Raw genomic sequence first — 15,951 nt, 5'->3', positions numbered from 1 at the left:
TTCTGCAACAATGGAGGATTTGATTCTCAACAATCCAAAACCATTTTTCTGAAACCCCCTTTACTTCACTTAGATATCTATGTTGTTACAAAACATGTACGATTCAGCGACGTTGAAGGTCGACATACTCGTTGAACTACTTGTGATACATTTCTGTGGAGAACTAGGACCTTTACTACTGCCCAACATAACTATTTTGATACAAGAAGCTATATGATTGATAAAGGGAAGGTACCATCTTTCAGTTACACATTTACAATCATATAACTCTTGTCTCTAACAAGTTCATTTGAACTACTAACCTATAAATTTATGCAAACTGCAATGCTTGTTCGCGCTTAATGTTGAAGACTTTGATAAGAACATCTTCGACTACCTGTTTGCAAAAGCATACAGACGTGAATTGGTTTAAAATTTGTTGCAGATGACAATTCGTAACAGCACGCATTGTGAGTCGAAGAGAAGACTAACCTTATCAGGGGTTGACGCCCCGGATGTGACACCGATCGTGATAGGACCCTTGGGTAGCCAGTTCTCCTTTTCAACTAACTCCCCATGCTAATATGAGTTTGTAAGAATGAAGAGATAATAAGTAATCAGAGAAAGAAAAGGTAGGTTTTAATAAATTGAAAAACGACCCGAAAAACCGTTTGCAAATTGAATCTAAAAGGGACTCGAGACTAAATCTGTACGTTAACTTACATTCAGTTTGTAAGCTATTCTGTTTCCTGGGCCTATTCTCTGCTCAGTATCAATCCAATAAGAGGGAATGCCTCGCTCCTCAGCTATCTCTTGAAGATGAGAAGTATTACTGGAATTCCATCCACCAACAACTAACATGAGATCCACTTTTCCCTCTACGAGCTTGTACATCGCATCTTGACGTTCCTGATAGAAGAGAACGGGTTCGAGACACATATAAGTGACAACTAAAAGTATGGAAGATCAGCATACACTGATTTGCAACTTGTCAATATGATCTTGGCAGGAGCTCTTAATGAGGGTTCCAAAGCCTCAGTTTAATTTGTGATACCTCGAGTGACGCATAAACTTGTCATTCAAGCAGTAGAGAGTAGAATATTAAACCACAATTTGCTCCCTAAAACCCACATGCTAGACATCGTAGAAAATCTCGGAGACTTACTTGAGTAGCATCGCATATTGTATTGAAACTGAGGAAATGCTCGTTGACATTTTCGACTCCGTGCTTGCGCATCATAGTTCTTTCAACTAGTTTACCTGATAAAAGTAAAATGTAAGTAAACATGCTTGTGATTTCAAGGAGAAGCGATGAATGGCGTTTCAGCGGATTATTTACCAATCTCTTCTGTTTCTCCCTTGAGCATTGTGGTTTGGTTTGCAATCCCAACCTTTAATAGGTCAGTATCTGGGTCAAACCCTTGTGAGACTGCATTTTTGAATTTCTGCGGACCAGGAATTAGTACAACCATTAAAGCTGTGAATGATGTCAATATATAATGGTTCATAAAGTATTGACAAAACCATACCTTCATAAACTCTTCCCTGGTTGAGCTCGATCCATCAAGTTCGCCTCCAAGAATATAGTCACACACATATGTTGCCTGAATAAAGGCAAAAGTTCATACGACAAATATGCACTATTCCTCACCCGACGAAGTACAAAATTGCCCAAATCAACAAAAAAGAAAAATGAAATGGACATACCTCTGCCATGTTCTTGACAATTATATATTTTCCTGCAAAGGATGCTGTTGCTACAGTTTCTTCATGAGAATATTTACCATGAATAATTGAAGTAAACTCCCCTTTCTTGTGCTTTTCCACGACATTCCAAACCTTCAAATGTTATGCAGACAACATCCATACATTGAGAGAGAATTTTTGGCAGAAGCAAAAACATAATATTAATTGCAGTTAGCATTATTGTCGGTATATCAGAACGTACAGCAAGGAGAGAAAAGCAAACTCTGCAACAATACCTTTGAAACCCATGGGCAAGTTGTATCAACGATTTGCACCTTTTTTTCACTCAATGTCAACATCTCATCCACGCCAGCTCCGAATGCAGGCAAAATCACAACATCACCCTTGCCAACCACTTCAAACTGTTTCTTTCCATCCTCAAGTGGAATGTTTTGGACTTCCATATCCTCTAAGCGCTACATATAGAATTCAAAAATATTTATGCTATTTCTTCCCTTCGTGTAATGAGGAACTTAAGAATTATGCGAAAAGATGGCGTGAAATTCAACCATCAATTAAGTTTATAAACTTTTGAATACCAGAATGTTTTTTGGTATGGAAAAGACAGCAAGGAAATCAAAAGTTTAAGTGTTTCAAAATTCTAGGAAAAGAAAAGCAAGTAGTAAAGATAAAATTGAAAATCTAAAAATAGTCCAAGCATTGGTGCAAGACTTTTACTGCGCCCGAACACTGTAAGAAGGTCAACAAGTCTATCCTACCTGACACACGTAGGATATGGATGGAAAAATCATTCGAATTTAGAGAAAACGAATTAAAAAGATAAAATATAGAATCCACAAAAGTTAGGGGTGAAAACTGCATTAATGTTCCTAAAGACTGGAAGGCTTGAAGTCTTCATTCCTCATAGACATGCACCAGACAGAACACCACACGCAAAGGACCGGGACAACAACTGGAATACTATCTTGCAAAATTTTCAGATCACAGTTCAGATTGAACAAGAATACATAGTTGGGAATGGAACCAAAAAATTCAAAAACAAAAACAGATCGCGTTTTCTTGGGGATAAGCGATCAAAGCACGCTTATCAGCAATAACATAGTAATGGAAATTTTGAACTTCCTCCACAAATAAGAAGCATGATTCATTCAGATAGAAAGGCAGAGATCCCAGAAAGGGATAAAAGAATCACATCTGATTGAAAGAAGAACACATGCTAGAAACTCGATATTGGACAATAAAATCTTAGACAAACAGAACACCAGAAGCCTCATCAAATTTACCAGAGTATGATCCATTTCTAAATTTAAATCGTCGAAAGAAACTGCAGTAAATCAATCAGTACCTTGTTAACAGTTGGGTTGTGAATAATTTCATTGGTTAACCATAATTTCTCCTCAGGAAATTGCTTTCTCGCTTCATAAGCAATCTGGACTGCTCGCTCAACTCCCCAACAAAATCCATATGCTTCCGCCAATTTTACAGTAACATCTCCCCACGTATACTCAAATCCATTTTCTTTCAGAGTCTTGATGATATCACCTTCAATTCAACATAGAATTAGTTTTCAGCAAAATAAGTTGAAAATTCAAGTGAAGGCTTCTCTCTTTTTGACTTTTTCTTTTTTAATTTAGTTTATGGCCTCGAGAAGCCAAATCTGAAGACCAAAATCCTCCAGGAGCAGGTAATAGAATATTCTCTAGTTTTCCCATAAAAATCGAACATGCAAAGGAATTTCATAAACAATTTTCCTAATTCCATAAGAAATCTAGCAAAATCAAGACGATCGAGGCTCACTCGTATACTCGCTATTCATAAGCGCCAGAGTCTCGTCCTTGTGACCAAACCCTCTGCGGTTGTAATTCTCACTCTTCGACAAGTTCCTCCGGAACACCTTGGCATCAAAATTGGAATCCACAGCCACCGACGACGAAGAAGCAGAAGAATCGCCGTCGCATCTCACGGACAGAGGCTTCCTACACCGAACCGATCGAACTCCGGGGAAACTCTCCGGCAAGGCCGCATCTGTACGAGTGGCAAGACGGTAAAGCTGCATAGAGAAAGCCATGGCAGAGAACAATCTCAGAGATCACTTTCCAGTCGCAAGCTCAGACAAATGCCCCCCTTCTTCTTCCTCCTCCATTTATCTCAATTCAACCATGCCCTCTCTTTGTCTTCTTCTTCTTCTTTTTATTTTTTATTTTTTTTTATTTTATTAAATTCATAAATTTAAATTGAAAATTATTATTTTCAATATTATCTCTTTTTTATTTTTTTATTTTTTTTATTTTCTCAGCAAAACTGTTCAATAACTTAAATTTTAAAAATATAAAATTAAAAAAATAGTTATTAAATAAACTTAAATTATTACCCATTTGAAAATATATATATATATATGGCAAATAGAAAGAAAAAAAATGATTGAAATTAAGTTTATTCTATTTTAGTTTATTTAATTTAACTTTTATATTTTTAATTAGCATTTTCTTTGTTTGAAAATATATTTATATAAATAATTTTTTTTATTAAAACTAAATTAAATTTAATTCTTATTAATATTAGTTTTGGCTTTTAGTAGCAGAATCATTGGAGCAAAGGAGAGGATTAAATGTGAAATTACGAAAACGGCCCTGATTTATGTACAGCTGGCTTTCTTAACGCCGTTTCTTACATACCATTTTCGGTCTTGGACTTTCCACGCTGTTTTCTGGTTTTTTTTATTTTATTTTATTTATTTATTTATTGTTTTGTTGTTTTTAATATTCCAACATTTTTTTATATAATAAAAATGTTATTTTATCTTACTTTTTTCTTTTTCAAATGATTAATTTGTTTGGTTTAACTTTATTTTTTCTAATAATTATAAATATGTATTTATTTTTACTATAAATTTTAAGGATTTTTTTATTAATCATTTTAGTTTTTTTTTTTTAATTTCTCAAAAATGTTTCTTCACAAAACATTTTTAAATTAATAAAAAAAATTTGAATTAATTCTTAATTATTAAGATTTTAGAAAATTCTTTTCATCCTTTAAATAAATTTCTTAATTTTATTTTTAAGGTTTTTTTCCAAAATATTCCTAGCACACCATTAATTGAATTTTTAATTTAGAAAGTTTAATTTTTATTTTAGATTAGCTAAAATGTCTCGAAAAAAAAAATTAGTTGATTGGATACCCGAGTCATAAGCTCGATGATTTTAAAAGTCAAACTTGGCTCGACTCCCTAGTAGCCTCAACTCGTGTCACCTCTCCTTAGCTCCTCCTCCTCTTGGACATCATTTTCTCCCTCGAATCGTGTTGCAATCATTGTTGATTAGTTCGGTCCAACATGATTAGGATTAGTTTGGTCTGATTTGTGTTCAGTTTAGTGGTTTTCTCTTCGATTTCGACTCGGTTCAATGAGTTTTTTCAATCCAAGGTAGTTTTTTTTTTTCCAATTTAAGTTCAGTTATATTGATTCTTCATCGGCTATGATCAGTTATTGTTTGTTCAAGGTTCTTTTGAGTTTTTTTTTAAAGTAAGATTCATGAATTTTAGGTGTATTTATGTTCGTGGAATGAATTTGGTGGTCTGATTAGGTTATGCATGCATGTATTATGTCATTGAAAAACCAACTATGGGTGTTTGACACGTAAAATTCTAAGAAAACATTTATGGCAATTACTCATCTTTTGTCAGGAGAGTCGTGTGCCATAGTGACTCAATTTCACTGATATAAATGTCAAATTCTATCAGTTGTGTAATATCTCACATCGGTTGAAGAGGAGAACAAAACATTCCTTATAAGGGTGTGGAAATCTCTCCGTAGCAGACACGTATCAAAACTGTAAGGTTAATGACGATACGTAACTGGTCAAAGAGGACAATATATGTTATCAATGAACTTGAGCTGTTACAAATGGTATCAGAGTAAGGCATTGGGTAATGTACCGCAAAGACTCTGGCCCCCGAAAGGGGTAGATTGTAAGATCTCACACGGTCGGGAGGGAACAAATATTCCTTATAAGAATGCTGAAACCTCTCCGTAACAGGCCAAAATGTCTTATAAGGGTGTGAAAACCTCTCAGTAACCGAAAAAAAACGAACAATATTTATTAAGGTATGGAAACCTTTCCGACCTGAATCTCGCACTATTTTCTTTATTTATTTGGAAAGAACTATATGGTTTGTTTGTTTTCTAATTGCAAACCAACTTTGACCAATGCTTTCATTAAATTTCTTGCTTATGTTTCTTTGCACGTTACCTTATGGGTCTAAATCACTCCCTTACAAATCCTTTTGATTTTGATCTTTCCATCCATGTGTTTTCCATTTCATTTCAATTTACCGTTTTGCCCTTCTTGTTCTCGGGTGATTGATAGGGTAGGAGATCGAATGTTCGATTTTGGTCTACATGAAACAATACGACACAACACAATTTTTGTGAGATCTCACGTCGGTTGGAGAGAGAAACAAAATATTCCTTATAAAGGTGTGAAAATCTATCTCCAGTAGACACATTTTAAAATTGTGAGGTTGACAATGATACGTAACGACCCAAATCGAACAATACTTACTAGTGATGGACTTGAACTGTTACAAATGGTATCAGAGTCAGACATCAGGCGGTGTGTCAATAAGAACCGCTGAGCCTCCAAGGGAGGTGTATTATGAGATTGCATCATTCCTTACAAAGATGTGGAAACTTCTCCCTAGTAGACGATTTTACGACGATAATATCGGTTAGCATTGGAGTTGAGCTGTTACAGTATTATACCAATATAGATTATAGAATCGGTTTTTACTAATCTTTCCGGATCAAATTGACTTTAAAAATCATATCGTCACCTCTTAATTATAAATATTTGTTATTTTTTAAAAAAATAATTTTAAAATATGTGTTAAAATGGTATTATGAAACACGTGCATAAAAGGACCCGACCCGGCCCACTAGTTTTACTATCCAATCATATGGCCGGGAGGCTGTCCACACGTGTTGCACGTGCGTGCCATGACGTGTGGCCATGGGAGACTATCCACACGTGTTGCATGTGGATGACACGTTTCATCCTTCTTTCAATTTTTTTTAATTTTATTTTTCATATTTTTAATTATTATAATTTTAAAATTGATTTAATGTCATTTTAAAATATTTCAAAACACGAGTAATTGCATGAATTAAATTCTAAATATTTTTTATATTTTTTTAATTGCCCATAATTTTATACAAGGGTATTTTAGTCAACTATATTATCTCATTTAAATTTTACCCCTCAAAACAATTCCCTAAACCTTAGAAACTAAATTATCATTTTTTTCTTATATTTATAATAATAGTAATAATAACCAATTTGAAAATATTATTTTGATAATAAATTTATAATAAAATTATAATTTGATATTTACGACGTGTCAAACCTTCCCCGTCCCTCTTCGCTTCCTACCAATCCACCATTTCCGACCTATTACTCAACAAATGCCTTCCTCTATTTTTGTCTCCAAATCTACCACGTTTACATAATCCTATCGAACGTTAACTCAATTGACATGAAATATAAATTCTCGAGTCTTGACTCATAATTAGTAGTTTAAATTTCCTAACTCGAAAAAAAAAAAATTATAGGTTTACTCGAATTTTTTTTGTTACTAATAGTGCAAGATTTGTGTTGAGGATGAAAGTCCCATATCAGCTAATTTAGAAATGATCATGGGTTTATAAACAAAGAATACTTTCTTTATTAGCATGAGACATTTTGGGAAGCCCAAAGCAAAGCCACGAGAGCTTATGCTCAAAGTGGACAATATCATATCATTGTGGAGAGTCGTGTTCGTCTAACATGGTATCGGAGCTATGCCCTAAACTTAGTCAAAATGACTAAGACTTCTGACTCCAGAGGAGTCAGCCTCGATTAAGGGGAGGTGTTGGATGATGAAACTCAAAGTGTATAATATCATACAATTGTGGAGAGTCGTGTTCGTCTAACAATTTGAACTTTTAACATTTTAGCCGATAATATATGTCCCACGGAAGGAGTAAAAAATGACTAAGACTCCAAAGAAGTCGAGCCTCGGTTAAGGGGAGGTGTTGGATGATGAAAGAAAGTCCCACATCGACTAATTTTTATGCTCAAAGTGGACAATATCATACCATTGTAGAGAGTCGTCTTCGTCTAATAATTTGAACTTTTAACATTTTAGCCGATAATATATGTCTTAATTAATCGAACTAGGTTTAGGTCGAGTAGTTTTTTTAAAGTTATGTAATTAGGTCGTTACACAAAATTATTTGCTGGGCTGTGCTTGATGGAGTTGGGGATAGATGAAAATCCAAATGGGTGCTTACAGTTCTTCCCGGACCAGCAATGGAACCTTCTTTGGGACCCATCATATCCACACGCTGTGGACTGTGGGCGATTCCAGTGCACCTAACCTGAGAAGCTGTATTTACAAAACAAATTAGCTTCGTGTTCAATTGCTTTTCGATTCTTCTCCAAATTAGTATATGATTTGAGCATTTCAAAATTCTCTTCAATGGAGGGTACCTGCAGTTCTCTGCGGTCACCGGCTTTAACCATAGCGCCCTCCTCTTTGTCTAGAAGTGGGTTCTCAGAGAAGCCATTGTTGCCTGCTCGAGCTGTGAAATTATCGAAGAACAAGAGATACCCACTTGCTCGAACCCTCAAATTTCTTCCCATTACAGCTAAAGCTTCGAGTAAATACCTTGTTTCTTCTCCTACATTGTGATTAATGTTCTTATTGCTTCTTCTAGGCTTGAGTTTTGTAGAATGTTGAGTGTTTTGATATACTGATTATTTTGAACTCGATGTAAGCTTGACTTGTTTGGGTTTGTTAAGTAGAAGTAGAAATGGGATTTGTTGAAGAAGGTTGGGTTGGATCAAGGTTGAGTGATTTTCATATATGTGAAGATATGAATGTTGTGTTTTCATACTAAAACGATTTGGATATCCCATTTTTGAGAAGGGATGGAACTATGCATGGATTTCTTCATCTGACTCTTATTTGATCTAGTTCTGCATTCTTCTGGGAGGCATTTGAAGTGGGTGTATGAATCTTTAATGAGCTTGCTGGTTATTTTTTGTTTACTTCTATATGATATTAGCAGAATAATTGACAATTGTAAAACTGTGAGATCCCACATCGGTTGGGGAGGCGAACAAAACCTTATTTATAATGGTGTGGAAACCTCTCCCTAGCAGACGCGTTTTAAAAATCTTGAGGGGAAGCTTGAAAGGGAAAGCCCAAATAGGACAATATTTGCTAACGGTGGGTTGGGCTGTTACTAATGGTATCAGAGTCAAACACCGAGCGATGTGTCCGCAAGGAGGCTGAGTCCCGAAGGGGGTGGACATGAGGTGGTGTGTTAGCGAGGAGCTTGAGCCCCGAAGGGGGGTGGACACGAGGTGGTGTGCCAGCAAGAATGCTAGGCCCCCGAAGGCGGTGGATTGGGGAGTCCCACATTGATTGTAGAAGGGAACGAGTGCCAGCGGGGACGCTAGGCCCCAAAGGGGGGGATGGATCGTGAGATCTCACATCGGTAGGGGAGGAGCCGAAGGGGGGTGGACACAAGACGGTGTGCCAGCAAGGATGCTAGGCTCCCGAAGGGGGTGGATTGAGGGGTCCCACATCGATTGGAGAAGGGAACTAGTGCCAGCGAGGACGTTGGGCCCCGAAGGGGGGTGGATTGTAAGATCTCACATTGGTTGGGGAGGAGAACAAAATATTCTTTATAAGGGCGTGGAAACCTCTCCCTTTAAAAACATTGAGGGGAAGCCCGAAAGAAAAAGCCCAAACAATACAATATCTGCTAGCGGGGCTGTTACAAAATTCTCGTTACTTCCACTACCTACACTAACCTTGCAAGCATGATTCTTCGTCTTACTTCGGTAGACAGCAATGGATAGCTGGGAGAGATGGATAGAAATATTTAGAACAATTGAAAAACTTGGTCCCTGTTTCATGCTTAAGGATGGCGATTTCATTATAGTTTTGGAATATAATGGTAAATTATACTTGTATGGTTTGTGATATTATGCAAATTGTATCCATATTCAAACAACATTTTTAGTCTATACATGTCATCAATTTCATTAAAACTTGCAACTTTTTAGTGTAAAATTATGATCGGTAGAGTTCATCCATCATGGGGGTGTTTAAGCTTTTCTTAAAGTTCAGGTCTGCAAATCACAGAAGGTTTGTTTTGCAGTTATCATCCAAGCATATGGTTTATTACTTCTTCCTTGCAGTATGTAGCTAACATTTCTTGATTTTACAAGGCACGAGTAGTTTTAGCTCAGAGGCAGCTCCGGAAATTTCAAAGAAGGAAGTTTCAAAAGATGAGGATCTTGTATTTGTTGCTGGTGCTACAGGAAAAGTTGGTTCAAGAACTGTGAGGTAAGTTCAATATCTTGCTTTATATTGGAGCATCCTTCCCTAAATTAGCCAACGTGGGACTCCCTCCCAATAATCCTCAACAATCCTCCCCTCGAACAAAGTACACTATAGAGCCTCCCCTGAGGTCTATGGAGCCCTCGAACAGCCTCTCCCCTTATCGAGGCTCGACTCCTTCACTGGAGTCCTCGAACAAAGTACACCCTTTGTTCGACACCTGAGTCACTTTTGGCTACACCTTCGAGGCTCACAACTTCTTTGTTTGACAATTGAGGATTTTATTGACATGGCTAAGTTAAGGGCATGACTCTGATACCATGTCTAGAACCACGCCTCTCCACAATGGTATGATATTGAGTTTGAGCATAAGTTCTCATGGGTTTGCTTTGGGCTTCCCCAAAAGGCCTCATACCAATGGAGATGCATTCCTTATTTATAAACCCATGATCATTCCCTAAATTAGCCAAGGTGGGACTCCCTCCCAACCATCCTCAACACTCTGCATGCTGTATACTAAAGAGCTGTGAAATCTAACCAGGGAGCTTTTGAAACTTGGATTCCGTGTAAGAGCCGGTGTAAGGAGTTCTCGGAAAGCCGAAACTCTTGTTGAGGTAAAAGCATTTGACTTTTGATAAAGAAATTTACTGCTATTTTGTTAACAACTTGTTTTTGATGAAAACTTTATTCATTTGCAGAGTGTTAAAAAGCTTAAGCTTGATGAAGGTAATGTATGTGCCAAAGTCCCGACCCCTGTACCAACACACAGCATCTGTTTTCTCTTGTTTCTATTTGTCAAAAAATGAAAAGGGATCGTTTGATATTCTCGGACAAAATAACTTCCAAGAAAATAACAGATAGTTTTTGATCTTTAGCCCAGCTGTAGAAAAGCTTGAAACTGTGATATGTGACTTGGAGAAACCAAATCAGATTGGACCTGCAATCGGGAATGCGTCGATAGTTATTTGCTGCATCGGTGCAAGTGAGAAGGAGATTTTCGATATCTCTGGACCTTATCGAATCGACTATATGGCTACCAAAAACTTGGTTGAAGCAGGTAAGAAGACGCTTTTTCGTGATCTTTTTGTACCTCAAAACATATTTCTAGCTATTCCACAACAATCACATATATTGGCGTAAATGCTTCAGAGACGTGATTCTTGGATTTGATTTGATTTTATTACTGCTCGTAATAAAGATTTATCGTTCCAATGGTCGAGCTCTCCTAGCTTTTCAGTACATTAGCTGTAAAACTCTAGCATGTAGCTTTCTTAAAGTTCTCGAGGTTAAAACGGAAACAAGATTGACAAAATTTCTACAGCAACCGTTGCAAAAGTGAAGCATTTCGTTCTGCTTACGTCCCTCGGAACCAACAAGATTGGATTTCCTGCTGCCATTCTCAAGTGAGTGTTCATGTATTAGTTTTTCTGAAATGATTAACAATTTCACAAATGATGTTTTTTTCCCCATAATTTTAATATTGAACCATTAATTGTGGTTACCTGCTTCTAAAGCTTGTTTTGGGGAGTCCTGTTATGGAAAAGGAAGGCAGAAGAAGCATTGATTGCAAGTGGTCTTCCTTATACAGTAAGCAAATACTAATAGCTACACAATATTTATCAAATGGGCCTTAGATGTTTGATTTATTTAAACTATCTTTCCCAGATAGTGAGACCTGGGGGCATGGAGAGGCCTACAGATACTTTCAAGGAAACTCATAACACTACTGTTTCACCTGAAGATACTTTGTTTGGTGGTCTGGTGTCGAATCTTCAGGTACGTTTAAAGATTTTGAGGTGACAGATGATATCAATCGTTTAATTCTTATAACATTTTTAATTGCATGAATGAGGATTTAGGACTGTGAGATCCCACATTAGTTGGGGAAGAGAACGAAACATTTTTTATAACGGTATGAAAACCTCTCTCTAGCAGACGCGTTTTAAAAACCTTGAGAAGAAGCCCGAAAGGAAAGTCCAAAAAGAACAATATCTGCTAGCGGTGGGCTTGGGCTGTTACTAATGGTATCAGAGCCAGACACTGGGCGATGTGCCAGCGAAGAGGCTGAGCCTCAAAGGGGGGTGGACACGAGGCGGTGTGCCAACAAGGACGTTGGGCTCCGAAGGGGGGTGGATTGTGAGATCCCACATCGGTTGTGGGGAGGAGAACGAAACATTCTTTATCAGGGTGTGGAAACCTCTCCCTAGCAGACGCGTTTTAAAAAGCTTGAGGGAAAGCTCGAAAGGGAAAGCCCAAAGAGGACAATATCTGCTAGAGGTGGGCTTGGGCTTGGGCTGTCACTAATGGTATCAGAGTCAGACACGGGGCGATGTGCCAGCGAGGAGGTTGAGCCCTGAAGGGGGGTGGACACGAGGTGGTGTGCCAGCAAGGACGATAGGCCCCAAAGGGTGGTGGACTGTGAGATCCCCACACCGGTTGGGGAGGAGAACGAAACATTTTTTATAAGAGTGTGGAAACCTTTTCCTAGCAGACGAGTTTTACAAACTTTGAGGGAGTTCTCAATATTCTGTTCCAAAGCCAAAGATGTCGATACCCGAAAACGTCTGAGAACATCCACCCCAATGATAAGCATATAGAGAAAGGATCTGAAGGGTGCCTTCAAATCTTGGTTTAGCTATGGACGTGATCAAGCCTGCGTTGGTTGTTGTAGTTATTTTGGATTTCTGTATTTTTTTATTATAGCAAGAGACAAGTCTTGATTTGACAACTCGACAACGGGGCAATTGGCAGGACACAAAATTCCGTCCATGAGCTCTCTCCAAGCATTTTGAACAAGAGTTGAATGCATGTATACTTTATGCTTAATTTCTACATTTTAATTTCAGGTTGCAGAGCTCATGGCATGCATAGCAAAAAATCCTGGTCTCTCATGCTATAAAGTGATAGAAGTAATTGCCGAGACAACTGCACCATTGACATCCCTAGAGGATCTTCTTACAAAAATACCATCTAAAAAGGTCAGTTCATGATAACCTGCAGTAAATATCATTTAAATTTGCTTGTACATCTAAACTCAGCATAGACTTTATAATAGTTAATCTTCTGGTTTCTTCATATATCGTGGAGGTTATGCCTACGTTCTCCTTCTGCTGCAGTTAGTTCAAAATAGTCTGATTCGGAAATTGTGATAGTTACCAGAGAACTGTAATAATATTGAAATATGAAAGATAAAAGAACTACGAGATAGCCAAGAGTCTAACGTTGTGAGATCTCAGATCGGTTGGAGAGGCAAACGAAGCATTCCTTATAAGGGTGTGGAAACTTCTCCCTAGTAGACATGTTTTAAAACCTTGAGGGGAAGCTTGGAAGGGAAAGTCCAAAGATAACAATATCTAATAGCGGTGGGCTTGGGCTGTTACAAATGGTATTAGAACCAGACACCGGGCGGTGTGCTAGCGAGGACACTGGGCCCTCAAGGGGGGTGGACTGTGAGATCCCACATCGGTTGGAGAGGGGAACAAAACATTCCTTATAAGGGTGTGGAAACCTTTCCTTAGTGGACGCGTTTTAAAATTTTGAGTGGAAGCCCGGAAGGGAAAACCAAAGAGGACAATATCTGCTAGCGGTGGGCTTGAGCTGTTACAAATGATATCAAAGCTAGACACCAAGCGGTGTGCCAGTGGGGACGTTGTGCCCTCAAGGGGGTGGATTGTGAGATCCCACATCGGTTGGAGAGGGGAACGAAGCATTCCTTATAAGGGTGTGGAAACCTCTCCCTAGTGGACGCGTTTTAAAACCTTGAGAGGAAACTCGGAAGGGGAAGCCCAAAGAGGACAATATCTGCTAGCGGTGGGCTATTGTTACAAAAGTAGTATTGGCCCCCCCTCTCTTGTGTATTCTTATTTAAGCTTAAAGCCGCTAAACAATCTTGCTGGATCTATGCTAGGAATATGGCGCTGCACGAATTGTCGATCCACCACCTCCTAAGAGCGTTTCATCAGAACCGTCGAGCATTGCCAAAGAAAAGGAATCAGCTGAAGCAAAGCCACCCGCTCAAAGGGTTTCATCAGAACAGTTGAATATTGCAAAAGAGAAGGAATCAGCTGTAGCAAATGTTACAAAACAGTCATCATCACCCTACATTTCGTAAGACAATATGGAAGAGGCTGTTCTATATTTCTTGAACTTTTCTTTTCAAGCATCATGCTCAAATGCCTAGATTAACAGCTAATAAGATAGTAAGAAAGAAAAATGAACTCTGAATTGGTAGATTATTTCTCCAGTATATATATGATTCGAGGGTCCTCTCGTCGTCTGTTATTGCTGTTCGTGAATTTTCTAAGAACGTAGGTTAGGTTCGGTGAAAATGTTATCTTATCCTTGGCATTTATCTTACGTTGTGTCTTCTTCCAGGTACGAGGATCTAAAACCTCCAACATCACCTACTCCATCTGCACCAGTTGGGAAAATAGATTTAAATGTCGTCGACGGAGTCTCATCGGTCGCTCAAACGAGTTCATTAGAATCGTCAACTGAAATTGCCGAGGCAAATCCTGCACCTGCTCCTGAAAAAGCAGTGACAGTGAAACCTCTCTCCCCTTATGTAGCGTAAGTGTCTTATATTCAAAGTCCCGAGACGATATAGTGTTCGACGTTTTTATATTTGCTCACTGGATGACAAGATTTTTATCATTTTGTTCATAATGATCCCGTAACTTCGAGAGAAGGGGTGCTCTCCTATCTTTTGATTAGGAGCGGGAATAACTAGAAAAGTCACCAATGCTAAGGTGACCCCTAACCTAAGCAGGAGGCTACTCAAACTGAATCACGCCAACGTTATGTTTGTACCTTCTTACTGATCTTACACTTCCACTGATCGACTGATGTACATATTACTTTTCCAGATATGAAGATCTAAAGCCTCCTACATCACCATCTCCTAGTGCACCTTCCCTATCATTTTCGTCAACATCTCCCTCAAACGGTCCACCTCAGCCTGCTACCGCGAATGTAAACAGCTCAACGCCAATTCCAGAGGCAGACGACTCGAGTGAAACACATCTTCCCAAGCCGAAGAAGCTACAACCACTGTCACCTTTCACCATGTAAGCTCCTTCCTAGTTCTTTTATCTGCCTTAGTTGATTCCTTTGAAAAAGTTGCATGTTCTTATACAAAACTTCAAACAGCTGATAGGGGTAGTTTTGTTTAGCTCATAGATTGTGGTTGAACACTGTTCTTGACTAAAAAAAAGTTTATATAGTAAAGCCATAGTAAGTTAAACCATATATATATATATATCAAGTTTGACAATGTAATTTCTATATTCTCTCTTGCTTTGACAATGGACTTTCTATATTCTCTCTCACATCTTTCTTACAGCTTTGACAGTGTACTTTTTATATTCTCTCACTTTCTATATTCTCTCTTACATATCTGAAGTCATCAATACAAATCTTTTGGCCAATATTCTTCTTGCATTTTTTCTATCATGTTATTTGTGTTCATCTAGATCGACTGTGTGCGTTGTTTGTATTCATCTAGATCGACTGTGTGCGTTATTTGTGTTCATCTAGATCGACTGTGTGCGTTATTTGTGTTCATCTAGATCGACTGTGTGCGTTGTTGTGCGATCCTAACATTCTCATTTCTTATTTGATCAAACCAGGTATGAGGATTTGAAGCCTCCAGCATCCCCAACGCCCTCTCCTTGAAAAACCTTAAAGAAAGGGCTATCAGTTCCCTAAATGGACAGAGACAGATGAGGGGTTATACTTTCTATGTAATAATCTGAAGAACATTCGTTACTTTTTCCCGTCCAGATTCCATGGACGACTACACTGTTAAATTTGCTTATTTTGCCTGTAATTTTGATCAAAGTTGCCATTTTCATGGCATTTGCTTCATTTTATTCGTTG

General features: G+C 38.1%; 2 protein-coding genes across 2 annotated transcripts; one reads left to right on the top strand and one right to left on the bottom strand.

Annotated features, from left to right (window-relative positions):
* On the bottom strand, positions 1-3,846 carry HDR (4-hydroxy-3-methylbut-2-enyl diphosphate reductase). Its single transcript, XM_023698900.2, has 10 exons — positions 3,484-3,846; positions 3,032-3,228; positions 1,962-2,141; positions 1,687-1,818; positions 1,509-1,583; positions 1,319-1,424; positions 1,145-1,239; positions 703-888; positions 472-558; positions 1-376 (listed from the first exon to the last, which is right to left on the bottom strand). The coding sequence occupies exons 1-10, from the start codon at positions 3,752-3,754 to the stop codon at positions 311-313; spliced, it is 1,395 nt and encodes a 464-aa protein (XP_023554668.2). The 5' UTR covers positions 3,755-3,846; the 3' UTR covers positions 1-310.
* A 4,209-nt stretch (positions 3,847-8,055) lies between these two features.
* TIC62 (NAD(P)-binding Rossmann-fold superfamily protein) lies at positions 8,056-15,939 on the top strand. Its single transcript, XM_087117970.1, has 13 exons — positions 8,056-8,380; positions 9,963-10,080; positions 10,616-10,688; positions 10,773-10,800; positions 10,955-11,131; positions 11,396-11,477; positions 11,589-11,661; positions 11,740-11,850; positions 12,921-13,052; positions 13,982-14,181; positions 14,449-14,643; positions 14,940-15,140; positions 15,702-15,939. Exons 1-13 carry the CDS (start codon positions 8,200-8,202, stop codon positions 15,745-15,747), a joined length of 1,617 nt encoding a protein of 538 aa, XP_086974096.1. The 5' UTR covers positions 8,056-8,199; the 3' UTR covers positions 15,748-15,939.
* The last annotated feature ends 12 nt before the right edge of the window (positions 15,940-15,951 follow it).

This window comes from Cucurbita pepo, chromosome 15, assembly GCF_057944985.1.
Source record: "Cucurbita pepo subsp. pepo isolate OVF chromosome 15, ASM5794498v1, whole genome shotgun sequence".
NCBI classification, from domain to species: Eukaryota; Viridiplantae; Streptophyta; class Magnoliopsida; order Cucurbitales; family Cucurbitaceae; genus Cucurbita; species Cucurbita pepo.
This window is presented reverse-complemented; position numbering and strand designations above follow the sequence as displayed.

Coding starts and splice junctions, on each gene's coding strand:
- HDR (XM_023698900.2), bottom strand. CDS start 3,754: ATGGCTTTCTCTATGCAGCTTTACCGTCTTGCCACTCGTACAGATGCG. Junction 2,142..3,031: donor ACAACCCAACTGTTAACAAG/GTACTGATTGAT, acceptor TTCTATATGTAG/CGCTTAGAGGATATGGAAGT. Junction 889..1,144: donor CAATATGCGATGCTACTCAA/GTAAGTCTCCGA, acceptor CTCTTCTATCAG/GAACGTCAAGATGCGATGTA.
- TIC62 (XM_087117970.1), top strand. CDS start 8,200: ATGGAGGGTACCTGCAGTTCTCTGCGGTCACCGGCTTTAACCATAGCG. Junction 14,644..14,939: donor CCTCTCTCCCCTTATGTAGC/GTAAGTGTCTTA, acceptor TTACTTTTCCAG/ATATGAAGATCTAAAGCCTC. Junction 15,141..15,701: donor CCACTGTCACCTTTCACCAT/GTAAGCTCCTTC, acceptor TGATCAAACCAG/GTATGAGGATTTGAAGCCTC.